General features: G+C 34.0%; 1 protein-coding gene across 4 annotated transcripts in view; it reads left to right on the top strand.

The window, feature by feature from the left end:
• Window positions 1-21,146, top strand: part of EPHA4 (EPH receptor A4) — a 169,806-nt gene that overhangs the window by 132,385 nt on the left and 16,275 nt on the right. Inside the window, exons 9-15 of one of the 4 annotated variants that reach the window (XM_087965018.1) lie at window positions 1,827-1,925; window positions 2,580-2,638; window positions 3,839-3,952; window positions 4,657-4,842; window positions 9,099-9,160; window positions 9,964-10,170; window positions 17,742-17,891. In XM_087965018.1, the coding sequence (XP_087821144.1) occupies window positions 1,827-1,925; window positions 2,580-2,638; window positions 3,839-3,952; window positions 4,657-4,842; window positions 9,099-9,160; window positions 9,964-10,170; window positions 17,742-17,891 (877 nt within the window). Of the gene's footprint in view, window positions 1-1,826; window positions 1,926-2,579; window positions 2,639-3,838; window positions 3,953-4,656; window positions 4,843-9,098; window positions 9,161-9,960; window positions 10,171-17,741; window positions 17,892-21,146 lie in introns of all 4 variants that reach the window. The other 3 variants (XM_087965017.1, XM_087965019.1, XM_026664117.2) reach the window with 3 other exon arrangements.

Raw genomic sequence — 21,146 nt, 5'->3', positions numbered from 1 at the left:
TTATCTCTAAATCCCACCTGTAGACTTGCCTGGATCTCTGACCCCTAGGGTTTTTTCATTGTCCTTGTATTCCCTTCCTAAACCTTGCCTTCCATTTAACCACTGTCACCCAAATCCCTATAATTATAGAACTGAATATGACAAAAGGCTCTTTTGCTGTCATTCAGGTAAGCTGTCTACAAATGTCAGTTTGTGTCCAGCATTCCTCAGGCATATTGAGCATTTTTCAGACCCTCCTGATGATTAAACAAGCAAAAAGGAGGAAGAAAGAAAGGAGTATCTTTTCAAAACAAAAAGGTCCAGTAGTCTCCAATTCTGGGTAAAACCTCAACAGGTGATAAAGTGAGAACTTAAGTAAAGAGTGGATCGAGAAGCCTCTGTTAGACCTTAATAGGTCTATTTAACATTTAATTAATGGACTTCAAAGTAGCCCTTGCCCTCTTTAGAGTTTTGATTTTTTAGATGTTCTTGTTAATTGAAGATAAAAAGTATTTATGAAGTTTATTTCCCCTAAACAATATATCATTTATAAATATATAAAAATGTTTATTCCAATTATTATAGGGTATATTAGTCAGCAGCTTGTTTACTATGATTAATACACAATAAACCTATATATGTTTGTATGGTAAACTTTTCTCTGCCATATTTGAACAGAAATCTATGTGTTTGTGGCAAGGTTCTGATTGAAATGTTGATATGTTTAATGTGTCATGTACTTGTAAAAGTTTGGCATGGTTATGATGCAGGAGTCCACAGCTTCAGGAGCATAGTTTGCATGCAGAATAATTTTGTTCATGTCACTTTTAGAGACATCAATTTTGGTATTACTTTGTGTCTTCTTGTGGCATCTTTTTAGCATTTTATTTTGAAAATATCTGTTCAGTGATAATTAAAATAGTTTAATCAACTTTATCCATTTTGATATCTTTGAAATGTGTGAAGATTGCAAGTCTGGAATTCCAAGGTCCCATGACTGACTAGCTGGTTTAACACTTTTGAAAGAATATCATAATTGGCTACAAGTGATAGTTATTTTCATTGTTGCCTGCAGATTTATCCAGTATATTCCAAACTATTCCTTTGGATAACTATAGATGCTCTGATGCTTGGAAATATTAATAACTCCCAGAAGAGCAAAAAGAAGAAAAATACTAAAACATCATGATGTCAGAATAAGAATGTTTTGAATGATATCTAATGAAACTTGTATTTAAAGAATTTTCCCTGAATTGAATCCTGAGACTAGGAATTTATGGAGATGTATGTTAAGGTTACACAGTCATTTCTTTCTAACTGTGTGAAAATCACTTCCTTAAACATTCTGTTACATTTCAATGTCTTTGCTGCTCTTGTTTTTTGTTTAATTTTGATTGAAGATTAAAGATACACCATATATTGCCATAATATGAATAGTCTTGATGCTTCATTATGCAAAGTATAAATAGCTTAATCAAGTACATGTTAGTAGTTGCCATTAAAAACTGCCCAAATATCAGCTAACAACCATCTATTTTTCTGGTGGCCACAATAATTAATTCCAGCTTTTCCCTACACCTATTTACAAGCATTTTTTTAAAAATGCTAGACCCCACCCCCAATGACCCTGGATACATTACCGTGTTAAAAGTAAGAATAGTAATGTAAAAGAACAAAGATTTGTCTTAAAAAGTTAAAAAAAACAAAACCAAGCTTCCCTTTTATGACCCTATAACATTTAATTCAGGATAGTGTTGGGGGTGACTAGATGGAACTGAGCATTTTCTGGCCCAATGTCCTTCGTGACACCATGCAGAGTTTCAGCAGATTTTTTTTTTGCATCCTAGGAAACATCTGCCGCTACCTAGGATTGAACTCTCAACCTTCCAAGTGGAAGGCAAGGATCTTCACCACCAGGCCACTACGCCGCTCATTTGTCTTAAAAAGTATGCCAAACAAAACCAAATATTGGAAAGGTCACCACCATCCTACCTCATGGTGTGGGAAAATAAGCTGTTTTCCAACATCTTATGGAACAGTACTATTACAGAGGGCAAGTGTTGCAACAGAAAAGGCACACTTGACATTGTTTAATTGAGAGGATCTGAACTGCATCCAATCTGCCATATCTTACTGGATGTGTAGAATATGGAGATAAGCAGTTCTTAAGTAACTAGGCACTATGCCACAAAAGATTTTTTACATGATAATGAGTACCTTGAATAATATTTATAAGACAGCTGGCAACAAATGCAGCTCGCAGATGTGATGTACCACCATACTCTTTGATTAGCAGAAATGAAAACAAATGAGTTTGATCATAGAAGTATATTGTTTTATAGCAAAATACTAGTGTAAAACATATTCCCCAAACGATTATATGTATTTATAGATTTATTGATGATAATAATAATAGTACAATGCAAACTATATAGCTATGTCTACTTCAGGTAGGCTATAAATTATCTCAACCTGTGATAATTGACAGAATAAATTTTGGCATATACTGTAAATAAATCCAGGAATTCATAAATATCTTTGCATGTACCAATAGTTAGATAAGTCTTTTAATCTCTAATGTTTTCCCCCCATTTCTACAGAAGGAGCAAATACAGTAAAGCTAAGCAAGAAGCAGATGAAGAGAAACATTTAAATCAAGGTAAAAGTTAGTCATGCTTGATTTTCTTCCGTTGCATGCGTTCTTAACACTAGTCCATATGGAGCAAAAATCATACATTTTCCTGCAACTTCTATTGCTTAGTTTTCTTTCCTTGGAGCTTTTTTCACTCAAATTGTGTATTTGTATTTCTATTATTGATAACCTCATAATTGCTGCGGAAATGTATATGCAACCAGATTCCTATAAAAGCTTCACCCTGTTACATAGTATTCCGATGATACATAAAAGAAGTAAAGTTTAAGAGTTGCAGTGGTTAGAATGCAATACTGCAGGCTATTTCTGCTGCTTGCCAGCTGCCTGCAATTTGGCAGTTTGAATATCACCAGGCTCAAGGTTGACTCAGCTTCCCATCCTTCCGAGATTGGTAAAATGAGAACCCAGATTATTAGGGACAATATGCTGACTCTGTAAACTGCAGAGACCACTGTAAAACACTGTGAAGCAGTATATAAGTCTAAGTGCTATTGCTATTTCATTTGAGAAAACATTGAGACTTGGAATATATAAACTGGAATTACACTTTGCATCCTTCAGATATAATGTGGTTTATTTCTTAACATACTGTATGGCCCAAGCTATTAACACACACACACACACACACACACACACACACACACACACACACACACACACTGATTTATGGCCTAATGAGTTGGGTTAATTCAAGCCATTTAAGATTGTCAAAAAATAAGCAAATATGATTTAGAATAGCATTTGAACACAGAAAGAAAGTCATCCTTCACTTTTTTTTCTTCCCCATGCGACTGCATTTTTTTTTCCTTTTATAGATATTTTTAAATTATCAATAGATTAAAATATTTATAAGATGTAGAACTTATAGGAATTGTTCCTTTCTTTAAAACCCATTGAAGTTTTTTTGAATTTAAGGATGTGCATATTCATTGCTCTTCTTGATGGAAGCTACTGAAACTGAAACTTATTGTTGGAACTCAAGAAAACATCTTCCCATCTACCACAAATGTATAGTCTTTGTTATAGGATTTGACTTTAATATATTCCATCCATGTGTGTAATTTATTCATGAGGCTTTTTGAGCATATTATTTTCTTTACATATTTTTATAATACTCTGTGGACATGCAGCAATGTTCCCTCCCTATCTATTTATCTATCTTGTATATAATTCCTAAGTTTTCAGAAAATCATATTTGCATTCTAGGTGTCAGAACCTATGTAGATCCCTTTACATATGAGGATCCCAACCAAGCTGTGCGGGAATTTGCCAAAGAAATTGATGCCTCATGCATAAAGATTGAAAAAGTCATAGGTGTCGGTAAGCTAAAGACATCATGTTAGCACTGACTTTATAATGGTGGAAGTGGGATGTTGAATTGTTGGTTTATTTATTTTTTTACTTCAAACATTGTGTTCCATCTGTATATTGTCAGTGTTCAGGCAATTTTCAAAAACATTTGAATAAAGTAGTTTATAGTGTCTCTGAGGAGACCCAGTTTTTAAGTTTTCAACATATTAATTTAGATGACTGGAACAAGTCTATTATATTTCTGTTTTTACAAGTTATATTCTAGAGTATTTTTTCAAATAAACAAAAAGAACAAATAATAGAATAAATCCAAGTGAAACAGGCATACCATAAACCAAACTATATATTATCCTCATTTGAATTAAGATGGACAATCTTTCCATGCCCACAAATTGTGTTTAATTTTTGGGGAAGAGAAGGAAGAAATGCAATAAACATAACAGTGATGTAAAATATATAGCTGTGGGTCATAAATACCCTTAGATATTGAATTTTCTGTTTTTAATGGTACTCCATGTTTTTAAATGATGTTAAATAAAATCTACAGGAAATGCGCAGTTGGAAGTTGAAAAGGGACTTTGGGATTGCATGCAGCCTAAGCCAGACAAAAGCTTCTCTGTGCTTAGTGGAAGGAATATAGTCAGGTTTTAATTGCATTAAAACAATGTTTGTGTGTCAGCAGATTCCTTTTGATCATGCTCCTTTTTCTGCAGGTGAATTTGGTGAAGTTTGCAGTGGCCGTCTCAAGGTTCCAGGGAAGAGGGAGATCTGTGTGGCTATCAAAACTCTGAAAGCTGGCTACACAGACAAACAAAGAAGGGACTTTTTGAGTGAGGCCAGCATAATGGGACAATTTGATCATCCCAACATCATCCACTTGGAAGGAGTAGTCACTAAATGTATGTTGGCCAGGATGTCACTAATGTGTATTAGGCATGTCTTAAGCAAGACAAACTGAAAGTTGCTATGAAATAAAATCAGTGCAGAGGTTCCCCCACCCTTCTCCTCCCATAAAATGACAGATGGAATAGATCCACCGAGTGCTAATAATAGGAAATCAGTGCAGGACTAGTCATTAATCTTGTTGTCAGCAGTAAATGGTTTTATCATTGCAGCTGATATCTTATCTTGAAGCAACTTATGCATAATTTAACAAGGAACATAATATCACAACTTTTAAAAGAACAGGAGGAAAATGGTAGAAGGATTGTTTGATTTAGAAATTGTGGACAGTTAAAAAAAGTCCCCTATTATTTTCAAAAGTGATATTGAAGAAGGAAGGAAAATAATCTCATTATCTCTCTTTCTTTCTCCTATGTATGTATGTATGTATGTATGTATGTATGTATGTATGTATGTGTTTGTGTTTAATAAAAGTTGAAGCACAGTGCAAAAACCAATTTTGAGAATCAGGTGATTAGTCAGAAATGGATATGGCATGGGATATTATCAGTGGAAGGAAAACAATAAAAATGTTCCTGCAACTTCAAGAAGAAGTTTTGTTGTTGTTTCCTTGTTGTTACCGAGGTAAACTGAATTTAACTCATGATTTTCTATTCAGCCAGTGGACTCACCTTCTCTTCTTCCAATAAGTTTTAAAGGCAGAGAGTTACCATCAGCAAATCAATATAATTCTGTAAACCATAATAATGAAGGGAAAGATTTCAAAACTCTCAAATCCCTGCAACATTGAGTATTAGCCCCAAAAATTATAATTTGGAAATTTTCTTTAGATTACAAAATAGCCTCTTTTTACTTTCTGATGCTAAGGCTTTCTAATATTTATGCTTTCTAAGCAAGATATGTAAGTGCGTTTTTGAAGATGTTGTTTTTGAAATCAGGGTTTACTTTATATCTTGCTGATTCTTCTTTATACAGACTGCCTACTTCAACCATTTAAAATGTACTTTAAAACATATAGTGATAGATTGCATACAATTTCAGCATTTTGAATGAATTCTTAAATTTCTTTGTAGCAAATTTCTGGTGTTTGTAAGAAACAGATCTCTAGTTTCTACAGTATTTTCAATTATGATATAAACAATTTAAATAATTTTAGAGGTATTTTTCATTAAAGAAGACATTTCTGCTTGGTCCACAGCATGTTTGCTATAGTGATTTTTATATCACCTTAATAAACCAGACAATCAGCAGGGGAATCTTTATACTGAAACCCCACTGAGGCTTTTAACCTCCAAGCTGTTACAGCTGTAACAGTTTTAAATGACTAGATAGTATTTGCATAATGTACTTGTCACTGCATTAAAATGATTTAAAATTCCCAACAGAAGGTTGTAGGCCAAAACAAGTGAATTTGATTCTGATTTCCTAGAGTATAAGCCTTTATAAACATATCCAGGTTTTAGTAAACAGACCCATATCAATTTTCTCTATAGAATTATTAGGAGCTGGTTGATATATAGTGCATTTATGAATCCTGAAATTATAACATAATATAGATTGTTGGAATGACTGATGTTTGTGGGAATAAAATGATAGGAGAAGGAACAAGTTAGTATAGATACACCATTAGTGATAAATTCAAATTTTAAATTTCAATTTCAAACTTCTCTCTGATTGGGAGTTGACTCCAAGAAACATGCTGCTGAATTTTAGTAGCATTTTGCAAATAAACAATTGCCCTGGTTTATAGTGAAAATAAACAGTAATATTTGTATTGAGTTTAACATAATTATGTTTCCTTTCCCACCTCCTACCTATAAAGCAAAATGGTATCAGAATTTCTGGCTATACCTAGGGTTCCATATTTACCAAAAGCTTGCAGATCAGGATCATTGCTCTATTCTATGGATAAAGTATGAGATTCTACAGGGATATTATATGGTTATCTATTTCTAATAGATTATTATCATGTTTAATACAGCAGGTAACAAAATACACAAACATGCTTTCAAAATTCTACCTTGATACCTACTATGTTCCTTAGCTTTGATGCATATTATGTTTTTTGTATCACCTTTTTAAAATTTGTTAATGAAGGGAGTAAGATTTATACAGATTTCACTGAAATGTTTGCCTTAAAAAAAAATCATTGATAAGCTATGACCAGCATGGTAGCTATTTTGTGAATATATAATTCTCCTATGACAGTTATGTTTTGAGCATACTTTCTGAAATTTAGGAATGTTGATAACCTCAATAATATAATAAATAAACCTCTATAAAATAATATAATAAATGTATATTACATTTTGCATTAGACAGTTAATTACTTCCCAGAGTTAAAATCAAACTGAACCAGGAATATAGGTTTCTTTAGATCACCCATTTCCATACAGGTTATATCATATGTTGAAGCAGAAATCAAAGCTCAACAGAATTAGACCATATTTTCATGTCATCCTTGTTTCCACCCTTATTCTTGTATTAACTACCCTCTGTTTAGGTATAATAGAGTCATTAATTATATATGTGAAAAGTTATGATACTTCTTTAAGTTTATAAAATGCCTTTTAATTGAAGAAAATTAATTAAAATTCCTTTAAATATATTTGTTAGATTACTTTAGACATATTGCAAAGAGCCTGTGTCACGGATATACTTAGGCTGGCACTAAGTAGATTCAATTTTTAATGATGAATGTGAGGAGAGGTGAATGTTCACACATAAAGACAAATGACTTTGTTTAGCCTTTGTCTTTAAATAATTGAATTCCTAGTCACAATGTCTAAATTCATACTACTGTGCCTGCCTTTGATTTCTGTATATGGGGTGAAAAAGAAGTCTTTGCTTGTGCAAATAAGATAGTTAAAGGTCATAGATGCTTGATTTTTAATTCATAAAAAAATGTTTCTTATAAACAAATTTTGAACAAGGTCAGGGGATATAATGTTTTGGCAAGGGCTGAAGTGTGAAGCACTGTGAATGTTCACATGTCAAAGAAACTGGCATTAAGGCAAGTGTCCCTCACTAAAAATGAAAATGATAAAAAAGCTTCAGTTTATTAATGTTCTATAGTATATTGTTTTCTAATAAAAATATTTCTAAAGAGAAACCATACTAGAATTGCAATGCTGAGATAACATACTGGCTGAAATATATGCTAATCTAGAAATAATTATAGCAGTTTTTCAGTATGAAATTGTTTTCCAGGACTCAATTTTCTCAGACAAATGTTTCAGCAGATCCTACTGGGATCCTTCCTTCCTTCCTTCCTTCCTTCCTTCCTTCCTTCCTTCCTTCCTTCCTTCCTTCCTTCCTTCCTTCCTTCCTTCCTTCCTTCCTTCCTTCCTCTGAATTATATCCCATTTTATGATCTATTCATGACATATTAAAATAAAATTTAGTCTGAAAAAGGAAAAGTTACTTTGTCCTTCCTGGGTCGATGCACTTAACTTTAGAAAGTCTATCTACAAGGAAGAATGGACATTTTATAAAAAAGTTGATGTAGACAAATGGATCCTCAAATGATTCTTTAAAAAATTGAATATACATAAAAGACACTAAGAATTAAATAGTGTTTAGATAGTATGAATAAATACACCAATTGGAAAATGGAATTGGAAAATGGATTCAAAACAGAATGGTTAGCATGGCATCACTTATGGATAATCCAAGTTTGTTTTCAGCTTTGTATTAAATTTGACCTTTTCTGGAGTAGAGTTTGTTGACTAATTTGCTTATGCATTTTCAGAATAGAACAAATGGATAAAGCAAGATCAAAACATTAAAAATAAATCATGAATTAAATAAAGAGAAAGAAAATCACTCTTGAATGCCACACCTGGATCTTTGCTTACAGCTGACAGGCTGTATCTTTCAAACCATAACTTTGATTTTTTTTCAGCCAAATGCCTACAGACATACAAATTGTCTAGCAAATGATGCAATTATTTTTACATTACTCCAAGTGCAAATAGGCCTATTTGGTCTATTACTGCATCTCCATTCCTCTTTAGTGAGCAATTATGGATTCTTATACTCTGGCGATTATGATGTGTACTGTAGTTAAAGACCTTGTCAGTGAGTTAGCTTAAGTGCTAATTTTCTGACTGAAACTCACTCTTACATTATTTGTTTTCTGGCTCATTCTATAGATTGGATGTGGTTCCATTTTAAAAAAGAAAAAAAAACCTATACATTGAGCCAATTGTCTGCATGTATGAACTCTGATTTTTTTATCTCCAACTTCTAGGTAAACCTGTCATGATTATAACTGAGTACATGGAGAATGGTTCTTTGGATGCCTTTCTCAGGGTAGGTACTTGGCATGTAATAAAACCTAAAGAGAGAAACCCTTTAATATCTTTGTTTATCTATTGGGGTTTGAAGATGTGCTAGAATTATGTTTGGAGATTCTTATTAGGGCATCTTTCCCTATTTCTATTGCTGGGAGGGTAAGTGAACCATAAAATAAGCTCTAAATAATCCATGTTTACTCAAAAGCAGGTTTGATTAAAATGCTTATTAAAAGCCTCACATTGTTCTTGGTTAATTAAAATGGGAACATTCCACATATCCCAGGAAGCACAGGATTATATTTTGCCAGTTAATTATAGGGCTCAGTGACAAGAAAGAAAGTAATGTAGTACAGTACAAGAGTTTTTAAAAGATGCATCACCCCTTGAGAACTGAGAAATAGCAAGTCCTAGTCCAAAAGAGTAATACAATCCCCAAGTGTAGAGTATATTACTTTTCTCACCAGTTAAGTAATTTGAATGCTTGCTGCTGGATTTTTAGAAATTGTTCACCCATATTACCTCACTTTTTAAGTGTGTTATTAACAAAGTCAGTATGTTTAGTATGATATATTTATGTTTTCCTATAAGTAGTATAGGGAAAAGATCAGAGAGCACCTTATTGTTATCTAATGCCTGCTTGAATGTACTTAGTCAATACAGACACTAGTGCAACTTCTCATAACAACATGTCTTTATTCACTTTTAAAATATAATTCTAATGGTAGGTTCAGGGAGAATCCAAAATGTTGGAAAGAAAATTTACAATTGATCACAAATATGTTCTTTTTATTTATCTTCCTTATGCCTTCCCTTCAGAAGAATGATGGCAGATTTACTGTAATCCAGTTGGTAGGAATGCTCCGAGGCATTGGTTCTGGAATGAAGTATTTGTCTGACATGAGCTATGTTCATCGAGATCTAGCTGCTCGAAACATACTAGTTAACAGCAACTTGGTCTGTAAAGTTTCCGATTTTGGTATGTCCCGTGTTCTAGAAGATGATCCTGAAGCAGCCTATACAACTAGGGTAAGTCAAAATCTGTCTGTCGTCTCTTCTGTCTCTCTATCTATTGTATATGTTTTCCAACTCTATAAAGATGCTAGATATATACTTGCAAAATATGTAATATTATCTAAGGACATATAGCTTCATGTCATTAAAAAGACACTGTAAATCTCCTTTTCTGGTCAATATTTATATAATATCCCTCCTTACTGGAATGTTGAAGAAAAAACAGGTTTAATGAAAGCATTGAGGGACAATGACCTGCTTCTGTTAAAGAGGTTTTGGTAGTTTACATTGTTTTAATTATCTTTGTTATGATTAAGAAGTGTTTAATATTATTTTGATTATTATTCTATTGTAATGATTTTACTATTGTGTTGCTTGATATAAGTGGCCCAGAGCTATTTGGAGCTGACCAGCATTCAAATTATACTAAGTAAATAAGCAAAGAAAAAAAATAAATGTGTATTTCTGTTTGCTCTTTGCTTATTTATGGAAATCAGTGACATTTTCATGAACATGAGTATGTTAACAACTGATGGAACAATACTCATTTTAGTGGCTTCATGTGTTTTTGTTGACTACATAAAAGGTCTAATGAGGCAAAAATCACAGCTTATACAGCAGTATCCTGGTGATCATAAACATCCTTGAAGCTTATACACATTGGGATAAAAGGTGATGCAAGGTTTATCATGAAGAAGTATAATTTTTGTTAGATGTTTTGCTTTTAAATGCCAGCAGTTCTCCATCTGTTTCCCAAGGACAGAGATTGTTATAAAAATCTAGCTTTGCTGTTTAATTTTCAGACCTCCCCTATAATGAACATGCAGTTCATTAAAAAGACGGGAGGGAGAGAAAATTACAATCTGCCTTCTGAGTATTTTAATGCTGTCCAGCCCTGTAATTTCCCACTAACAAGGGCAGTGAGGTTTTGAGCCAAGACAGATTTCTAGAGAGCTGTGTTCAAACAGAAGGTCAGGAGGAAATGATTGAAAAGCTTTCCTTTCAATTCAGCGATGAAAATATAGCATTTTCCCTTCCAATAGAACAGCAATATGTTTGTGTGTGTGTGTGTGTGTGTATCTGTGTCTGTGTCTGTGTGTATACAGTATACACACACATACACACACACACATTTTCTTATGTTTCCGCGGGTATTTATATGTATGGTATTTAGGTTTCTTCGGGTATTTTCTCACATCTTAATATTTATGCTTTTATTATAGCGACGTTTCCGCAGAATCTCATCTGCCATCCTCAGGCTTGTGTATTGGGTTCTTTTTAACCTTGTGTGTCAGACTTGGCAGCCGTTTTTTGTTTGAATTTCGTGCTGGCTTTCTGCTTTATTTGAATGGTTTTTTCCTCATTCTGATTGGCTGGGAGTCTAGGTCTGTTTTTATTGGTCTTTGAGTTGCTGTGTTCTATGTGTGTGTGTGTGTGTGTGTGTGTGTGTGTGTGTGTATTATTCAGCTTTATTCGGCTATCTTCCCAATAGTTGTGCTTTTAAAGTTTTAGCAACGTTTCGGCAGAATCTCATCTGCCATCATCAGGCTTCTGTATTGTGTTCGTCTGTGAGTCCGACTTTCACAGCCATTTCTGTTTTAAATTTGGGGCTAGCCTACTGCTGTGCCAAAATGGTTTTTTTCTTAATCCTGATTGGTTGGGAGTCTTGGTCTGTATTTATTGGTCTTGGAGTTTGCTGTGTTCTGCTTGATTGGTGTTTCTAATATCTTCTGTCTGTTTTGTGGCTTTTTTTGTCTTGATTGGCTAGCAACATTGTGTTCCTGTATTGGAGGCTTTTAGTGCAGCTTGGCTCTGAGTAAACGGACGGCTATCATTTATTAGGAAGCTAGGTTTCATCTGGGTGCCTGGTTGGGGTGTGTTTGAGCTGGAGGTATCAGGGGGGATCTGTTTGTGCCCAGGTGTTTGCCTGGCTTGTGGTGTGGAGATTTTTTTGTTTGTGAATGCATGCTTCCAAATGATTGACAGTCTGGTGGAATCATCTATTCATGCTTTCAGGTCTTTTTTCAAAGAAGCCATAGAGATTGAAAAAAGACCTGAAAGCATGAATAGAAGAGATGACTCCACCAGTAACCACAATTAATTTCAAATTGTTATAGTTCTTTTTTAATGCCACTGATACTAGCCAAGATAACTATATGGGTTGTAGGAATAAAAAGTATTTTTTCATTACCATAATAAATGAAAAAGAAAGCTATAACTTGGCTAACATCCAAAATATCAAATACCGTGAGTTCAAGAAATCAGCTCATGTGCTTGTGTCTTTCTCATCATTTCAATGAGCAGCTGCCAACGCTAAAGTGCAAGACTGTGTTCTAATCACCAGTCATTGAATGTTTTCAAATCCAGGAGTTGGTGCAGGTGATACTAAAATGAAATGCCATGTAGTCACAGATATATCCCAGGCACAATAACATGTATTTTAAGTGAATTAAACAAAAAAGAGCATATGACAGTTTAATGTCTTGCTTTCAGCCATAGATATCTGGATGTTGCCAGAGAGCTTAAAAAAAAAACCATCATGAGAATTTCAGTAAAGCAGAGCATCATACTTTAAAGAATTATTGTAGACCCAAAAAGACCCTGTGAACATTTCTAAAACTAAAAGCCATTGGTTGCTTTAATCCTATGCTTTGTCTAAACAACTGCCCATTTACCAAGAGAAGGAGAGAGGTAGAATACCTGCTTGTGGGCTAGAGGAACTGATATAGCTAGAGAAACTAGTTATAGCAATTAAAGAAATACTATTTAACAGCATTATGTGGCAAGTTTTCTATGTTCCAAAAATGTTCTGGAAGGATTTTTTTATATTTTTATACATAGTTCAAGCTAGCCAACGAACCTAATACTCCTTTCTCCTCTGCAGCCAAACCTATGGAATGGCCTGGGCTATTCTGAGAGAAAATGATTGGGCCAAAGTCACCCAGTTGGCTTTCATGCCTATTAAAATTCATAGTCACCTGATTTCTAGCTTGGTGCCATAAGCATTAGATCAAACTGGATCTCTAATTTTATAGATTGATAAAATCATACATAGCTTGAAAATATAGATAAAGAGCAGGATTTCTCCCTTTCTCACTTATTAACTAAAGGAAAATGTGGTGAAAATCAGGGCCAAAGCAACAAATAGTTAAAGCTGTAATATCAGATAAAATGGTCACCAATTTTGATTATTTTAAAAGGGACTCAGCAAAGAGCACGGAAGAGTGGAGGGCTCTTTGTCTTGACTTACGTCTACAGTAATCTATAGCAAAAAACTGGTTGTTAAGGAGCAGCAGTGGAAGAGAATTATTCCCTTCATGCCACATTCATCTGTCTGATGTGCTTGACAGATTACTGGACTAGATATGCTCTTGACCTGATCCAGTAAAAATCTTCTTGTGTTCGTATGTTCTTCAATTGCAAGTAATGTGAAAGGTTAGTAAGATAGAATTTCACCTTGAAAACAAGGCATTTTTTCCAGTTTCTTTAAATATAATAAATCTAGTTTAATCATGTTTTCCATCACTTTCTTGGGATAGAAGCTAAGCCAGGACCTCACCGTCAGTTCTTATAGTGTTTTTCTTCTAATCTGCTTGTGTGGCAGGCACAGGAAATACCATTGTATTTTACTTCCCACATCATTTTAACATAAGGCTTAATCCTTGAATTTGTGATTAAAATTAGATAGTGACCTGAGTTTCTTTGTCAATTGTATCTTGCTCTGTGATAAATATAGACTGCTGTTTAATTGGCTTTGGGCCATTATCCCAGTTTTTCATGTATTGAATATAATAGTTCCATATAGCCATGATTCCTTATTGTTTAAAGTATTATAAAGCACCATGAAAATCATCCCAGGATTTTTAAACAAGTTAGATAAAAAAAAACCGGGCTTTGGTTTTATATTTATAATACAATTTAATGTGTTATTCATAAAAATCAAACTTAGGGGAAGTAATGGCAGAGTCAGCTCTGAGTTGATGCCATGACAGAAAAGGGATCCAGTAAATTCACAGACTCCTCAGAATTCCTCTACAGATAAGGAAAGGCTGGATTGCTTACAATGCTTCATATAGAGCAGTGGTCCCCAACCTTTTTTGTACCACGGACCGGTACAATCCACGGACCGATCCACGGACCGGTACCGGCATCAGCACGTACGACCAAGGCAAGGCGAGCCGAGTGATCGGCCAGCCAGCTGTCCCCCGCTTCTCCCCGCCACCTTCAACTCCTCCTTTGTACCTTCTCGCGGTCAATGGGCTTTTTGGGCTCTTTCTTAATCTCCTCCTGAGTAATGCGAGACTCCACTGCCATCAGGACGGCTCTTTGTTCGAAGCCGCCCCCCCTCTTTGACGAAACTAAGGCACGAGGATTCCTTCAGCACCCAAACGCCGCTTTCCAACCGACGACTGACAAGCTCACCCGGAAGCACTTTCTCAAGCACTGTCGAAACAAGATGGCAGCGCCCGCCCTACTTTCATTCTTTGCGGCCTGGTACAAAATGATCCACGGTGAGCCCGGTGGTTGGGGACCCCTGATATAGAGGTTACCCATTAAGAGTCCGTAAGACTGTTTTAGAGTTCTGGGAGCTGGGAGAAAGACATCTTATTTAAGCCATGATTTAAATGCCTTTAAATGGATATTAGGTTCATATACCTGCTCTCTTAACTACCTTAGCATGTTGCTTGTTAATGATTTTTTGGCATGTTAAGAATCTTCAAAAGGTCAATTTTCATTACACCAAATGAATTTCCTTTTATCTTTGATTAAATACATTTTTATAAGATAAGGACAGTAAAAGAATAAAAATAAAAATAATTTAATTTTGAATAAACAGAAAAAGGGTGACTAGTTGATTTTAGAAAGTTATAAACAGAGCCATGTAGACTTGAAATAATATTTCCTGTTTTTAAAATTTTACAAAAATATATATATCAAAATATATAGAAAGATTTTGGAAATAATTGTAAGAAATCTTGTTGTAGATTTTATGTAAATATATGGAGCAATATTATTACACTGTGGAAGAACTCACAGATATTTGGGAACAATCTGCTCAGAAATTTCTCTTGAAGATTATTGGCTACTATAATAATGGATTTAAAAGAGGCTACTGAAAAGAAACAGATTGTACTGAACAAAATAGAGACTGAGCTAACTGGATCTAAAAATGCCAGCCTACAAGAATGATATTCAAAATGGTGCTACCCTGGATTTACAAATGAAACTGACTAAATTTCTAATAATAATAAAACAATAAAAATAAAAAGAGAGCATACAAATAATGAATCAGAAGAATAATTTGGGTAGCTTTCTTATCTTGGATTTACAAAAGAGATGTTTTAAACTCCCAATGAAGGAGTTTCTGACAGGAGACCAAGAGAAAATGATAAGAAATCAACTTGTGAGACAATGTCCAAATTATACTTTTTTATTTTTCCCTCAAAAAGCAACTGGACTTTCTTGGATATTTTTTTCTGTAAAAGTGTGTGTGTGTGTGTGTGTGTGTGTGTGTGTGTGTGTGTGTGTGTGTGTGTGTATGTTATTCCTATAGCTCTTAATGGACTTTTGCTGATTCAGAGTGAATGATGAAATTGTGTAATTTATCCATTGATAAGAGATGAGTATGTGAAATACAAATATTTTATTAAAATATCAGAGAATGTCATAAATTTCTTAAGTTGTTTGTACTTATTTGGAGAAAAGAGAAATTGTTTTTTTTTATAAATCTTCTTTAATTTTTTCACTTTTTATTTTTTATATTCTTCTAGTTTTCATTAATATTTTTAATTTGTAAACTTTAATAAAAAATATTATAAAAATATGCTAGTCATAGAAAGCATTTACATGTGCAGTATTGTACCAGATGAGGTTTAAAAAAAGAAGAGTGATCCTAACGTCTTTTGTTTAAGCAAATAAAATTTATGTTATTTAGTTATTTATGGTCATGTTTAATCTAGAGAAGCTAAAGCAAATAATAAGAATGGTATTGTTTTCAGCCATTATTCTTGCCATATTTGGTGATAAGAAGGCATGCAGTAGAATTATAATAGCAACATGTTTTATTCAGTTTTAGAACAGTGTACATGTTCTGAAGCATTCCAAAGTAGTATTCCTGAACTGATTTGTTGACTGTGAACAGGCCATCGAGTTGCTTGATAAATGTGTCTCTCAATCGAGTGCATGTAAAACAAGTGTGGCACGAACAGCGGACAAGAAAGATTACAATAGCAGAGCTCCCCTTAGCAACCATCTAAATGATAGGAATGAAATGCTAACCTTATAAAACCATATTTTGTGAGTTTACCAGATTAATGTACTGACAGAAGAAGAATATTTGTAGCTCAGGTTTGAACTGTGGGATCCTTGAACCTCTCTGAGCTTGGTTGTTTTCTTGCAGCCCTTTCATTACCAAACTAGGTAACAGCTAGCACTCCAGCTCTGATGATATTATCCAGCGGTGGGATTCAAATAATTTAACAACCAGTTCTCTGCCCAAACAATTTATTCCAACAACCAGTTCACCAAACTGCTCAGAAAGTTAATAACCGGTTCTCCAAAGTGTTGCAAACTGGCTGAATCCCATCACTGATATTACCTAGTTTTGTAATGAAATGTTTGAAAGGAAACAACTCGGATTCAGAGAGCTTCGACAACACAATACATTAATATAGCTGAAGCAGAAAAATCAATACATTTTTGTTTGTGTATATACACACACACACAGAGAGAGAGAGATATACAATACATATACACAGTACAATATAATACCAATACTAGTAACAAAACAATAAAACAAAAGCACAAACCCTATTGCAATATAAGACCATTTCATGATTTTCCGTCCATGCCAGAAAACAACACCTAATTTTTCCTATTCATAGATAAAAAAGAGAGCTCAGTATAAAAGCAGAATTCTATAAAATGCAAAAATCATAAACTATGGGCATTTTTCTTAAAAGGAGCAAACAGTTTTGTGTCGTTTAAATAGCAAATTTATGAGGGTTACAATTTCCTGGGATCATGTGATTATCTTTTGTGACCGTCTTACAGGCAAAGTTAGTGAGATAGCCAGATTCACTTAATAACCATGTCACTAACTTAACCACTGCAATGATTCACTTAACAATGGCAAGAAAAGTTGTAAAATGAGGCAAAATTCACTTAACAATTTCATTTAGCAATTCACTGTCTCATTTAGCAACAGACATTTGGGCTCAATTGTGATCATACGTTGACAGCTACTTGTATTATATCTTCCTTGCCTATATACTTATGTCATACTTTAAATACCATTTGAGGTAACCACAAAGATGAGAAAACTATTTCTTTTCTTTCTGATAAAGAGGTTGAAGTTTTCATGCTTAAGTCAGCTTGCTTCCAAATTTCTTTTGCTTACAGAAAAATTATGTCTTTTGGGGTAGTTGTGGATGGATGGGTATTATCTTTTCATTAATGTCCTGTTTCTTTGTAAAAGTAGTTATGAACATCAAATATAATTGGAACATTATGTAAGCTTATATAAATGAATAAACAAACCTAAGATATTTGCAGTTGTATAAATGCTTCTATTGATTTATTTGTAGGGTGGTAAGATTCCTATCAGATGGACTGCACCAGAAGCAATTGCCTATCGTAAATTTACATCAGCTAGTGACGTCTGGAGCTATGGCATTGTCATGTGGGAAGTGATGTCATATGGAGAGAGGCCTTATTGGGATATGTCCAATCAAGATGTAAGTGTCTGTTATCTCCAAGGGAACTGCTTTTTATGATATGTTGCCATGGAGTGGGAATTGAATATGAATGAGGCTATAGCATAATCATTTTATTTAGTGTAATGTGATACTTTATTTTCAAGGCTATCCACCTCCACAATGAACCTATGTGGTTTACCATTTTAAAAAACTTAAAGAGAAATCAGCCTATATCTAAGAAAATCAGCCTATATCTATATTCCTTATATCTAAGGAATATAAACAACTGGAATACTGATGTTATCAGACACACACACACACACACACACACACACACACACACACACACACGGGGGGGGAATAATTAATTCATCCATACACCTACTCTTTAAAAAATATTTCACACCTTACAGCAAATATACAGGAAGAAAAAATGTGGACAGACAGAGAAATAAGTGAGAAAAATTGAAATATCTGGCTGCTTGAGATTCTGCAACGTATTATATAGGTCTACATATAGGAAATTACATATTGTAATCATACCATAAGAATGGAGGAACGCATTGCGTCAAAAAATAAATGTTTCCATTTATAAAGCATTTTAAACTGTGGAGATGAAATTGCTGATATTCTCTATCACTTTTTTCATTTGAAAATATGTTATTATATCTATAAAGCAAATTTTCTGTTGATATTTTGACCTTAATGTGAATTTAGCTCCTATTTTGAGCTGACAATTTTATTGGTGCTTTTATTATTATTTATTGCGGGAAACGTTTGAGGAATAACAACATCAGAAGATATCTCTTTGAAATACATTAATGAGCTTTAGTCAATTAACCTCTGTACATTATATAAATTCTTTTTACTCTAACATCTGGAATACTTCATTCCAAGTGAGAATTAACAACATTTCTGTTTTTCTAAATGAGACTGAATGCAACTGCAATATGACAGAACAATCTTAAAAGGAAGACAATCCAGTGAGATAAGAAATAAGCATTATCAGATTGATTTATAAACACAACATTTCTTGCTTGCTTTACTTTTGAGATACAAAACAGAAAACCCTTTGGTCATCAACTGGAACTACACTAATTTTAAAACAATTACCCATTAATAGAAGTTAAAAGTTGTTAATGTTTATAAATATGTTTTATCAGATCAGTCAGTTGTCTTTTTAATGTCCTTCAAAAGTGAAATATAGAAAGGGACACATTTTATCTTAGTGATATAAAACATAAAGTAACTGTATAAGATCATGCACATACTTTGAAGATAAGGGATTTTAAGAGAGTAGGTTGTTCAGAATGGACAGTATTGGAATAGGATGATCCAGTGCTTTTAACTCAGAAAAAACAAAGTAACTAATATTTAATGTGGAAAACATGTATCAGAGGCATTTTATAAACACAAATTCTTATCAACAAGAAAAGTAGATTTAATGCTGTCCTTTTGTTCATATTGTCCAATTAAAAGAATGTCAAGATTAATTGAATGGTCATGCAGTTCTGGTCATAGAATTATTTATTGGCCAAGTGTGATTGGACACCCAAGGAATTTGTCTTTGGTTTATAAGCTCTCCCTGTACATAAAAAATACATTGATCAAGAATAATAAGATCAAGGTCATGTAAAGTGTTAATATCACTTTATAATGCCTTGATAAGGCCACACTTTGAATACTGCATTCAGTTTTAGTTTCCATGATGTAAAAAAGATGTTGAGAATCTAGAAAGAGTGCATAGAAGATGATTAAGGGACTGGCGGCTAAAATATATGAAGAACGGTTGCAGGAACTGTCTATGTCTAGTCTAAAGAAAAGAAGGACTAGGGGAGACATGATAGCAGTGTTCCAATATCTCAGGGGCTGCCACAAAGAAGAGGGAGTCAAGCTATTCTCCAAAGCACCTGAGGGCAAGGTAAGAAGCAATGGGTGGAAACTGATCAAGGAGAGAAGCAGCTTAGAACTAAGGAGAAATTTCCTGACAGTTAGAACAATTAATCAGTGGAACAACTTGCTTCCAGAAGTTGTGAATGTTCCAACACTGGAAGTTTTTAAAAAGGTATTGGATAACCATTTGTCTGAAGAGGTGTAGGGTTTCCTGCCTAAGCAGGGGATTGGACTAGAAGACCTCTAAGGTCCCTTCTAACTCTGCTATTCTAAGATACAACATTTAGTGATAGTCATAGGATACTAAATAAGCAATCAAAATCATACTAGGAAACTAAATAAAACAATATCATAAAGATACAAGCAACGAGGTTATAGTCATAAGTAGAAGGAAATAGGTAATAGGAAGGATGAGAAGAATAATGGTAATACAGTCTTAGTAAATAGTTTGACAGTGTTGTGGGAATTAGTTATTTAGCAGAATGATGGCATGCGTGTAAAAAAACTGTCCTTGTGTCTTGTTGTTCTGGTGTGCAATGCTCTATAACATCATTTTGAGGGTAAAAGTTGAAACAATTAATGTCCAGAATGTGAGGGGTCTGTAGATATTTCCACAACCCTCTTTTTGACTCATGCAGTATCAGTGGAGGCACATTGGTGGCAATTGTTTTTTCTGCAATTCTAATTATCTGTTGAAGTCTGCATCTGCCTTATTTGGTTGCAGAGCCAAACCTGACAGTTATAGAGTGTAGATGACAGACTCAGTAATGCCTTTTACCAAATGCCCATTACCAGAGTTGTGGACAAGGAGCCACTGAAACCGCAGCTCATGTCCTGTTGTATTTCGCCCTGTATAGGGACTTTTATAATCTTATCTGATTAAATGTGCTGGAAACTCTGATCATTTCTATGAAAAACTATTAGTGTTGGATCAGTATAATTCAGTTTTCCTTAATATAGTTAAGTTTTGTCTGTAAAATTAGTAAAACTTTGGTCACCCATTGATTTCACCACCAAGTGTAATATACTGTATTACCATGCCTTGTGCTTCTTTGCTTCTGTACAGTTTTGTTTTATTTTAATGTTTATTTTTTTTGTGTGCTGATCCATGACAATAATAAAAATTGAATTGAAAAAATGTCCTTTACCAAAAGAAATAAAAAAAAACCTTACAGCGTTCAAATTGTCACTTAGATAGAGAAAATGCTTGCTAGTGACAGTGGGGAAGAGAGAATTTCCATCTTTTTAAATTTTAGTTTTAATGTAAATAATGCCTGAAAAGTTATTAATTTTATTTTCATGAATAGGGTGCAGTTTCTAGACACCTGGAAAACAGTACTATTCTCTGTTTCTCTTAATGTTTAGTGGCCAGTAGAAGTATGAATACACATTGCTGGCCAT

This window comes from Notechis scutatus, chromosome 4, assembly GCF_049901735.1.
Source record: "Notechis scutatus isolate UNSWTSFEM ecotype Mainland chromosome 4, rNotScu1.2, whole genome shotgun sequence".
NCBI lineage: Eukaryota > Metazoa > Chordata > Lepidosauria > Squamata > Elapidae > Notechis > Notechis scutatus.
Note: the sequence above shows the minus strand (reverse complement) of the source record. Positions and strands in the feature narration are given on the sequence as shown.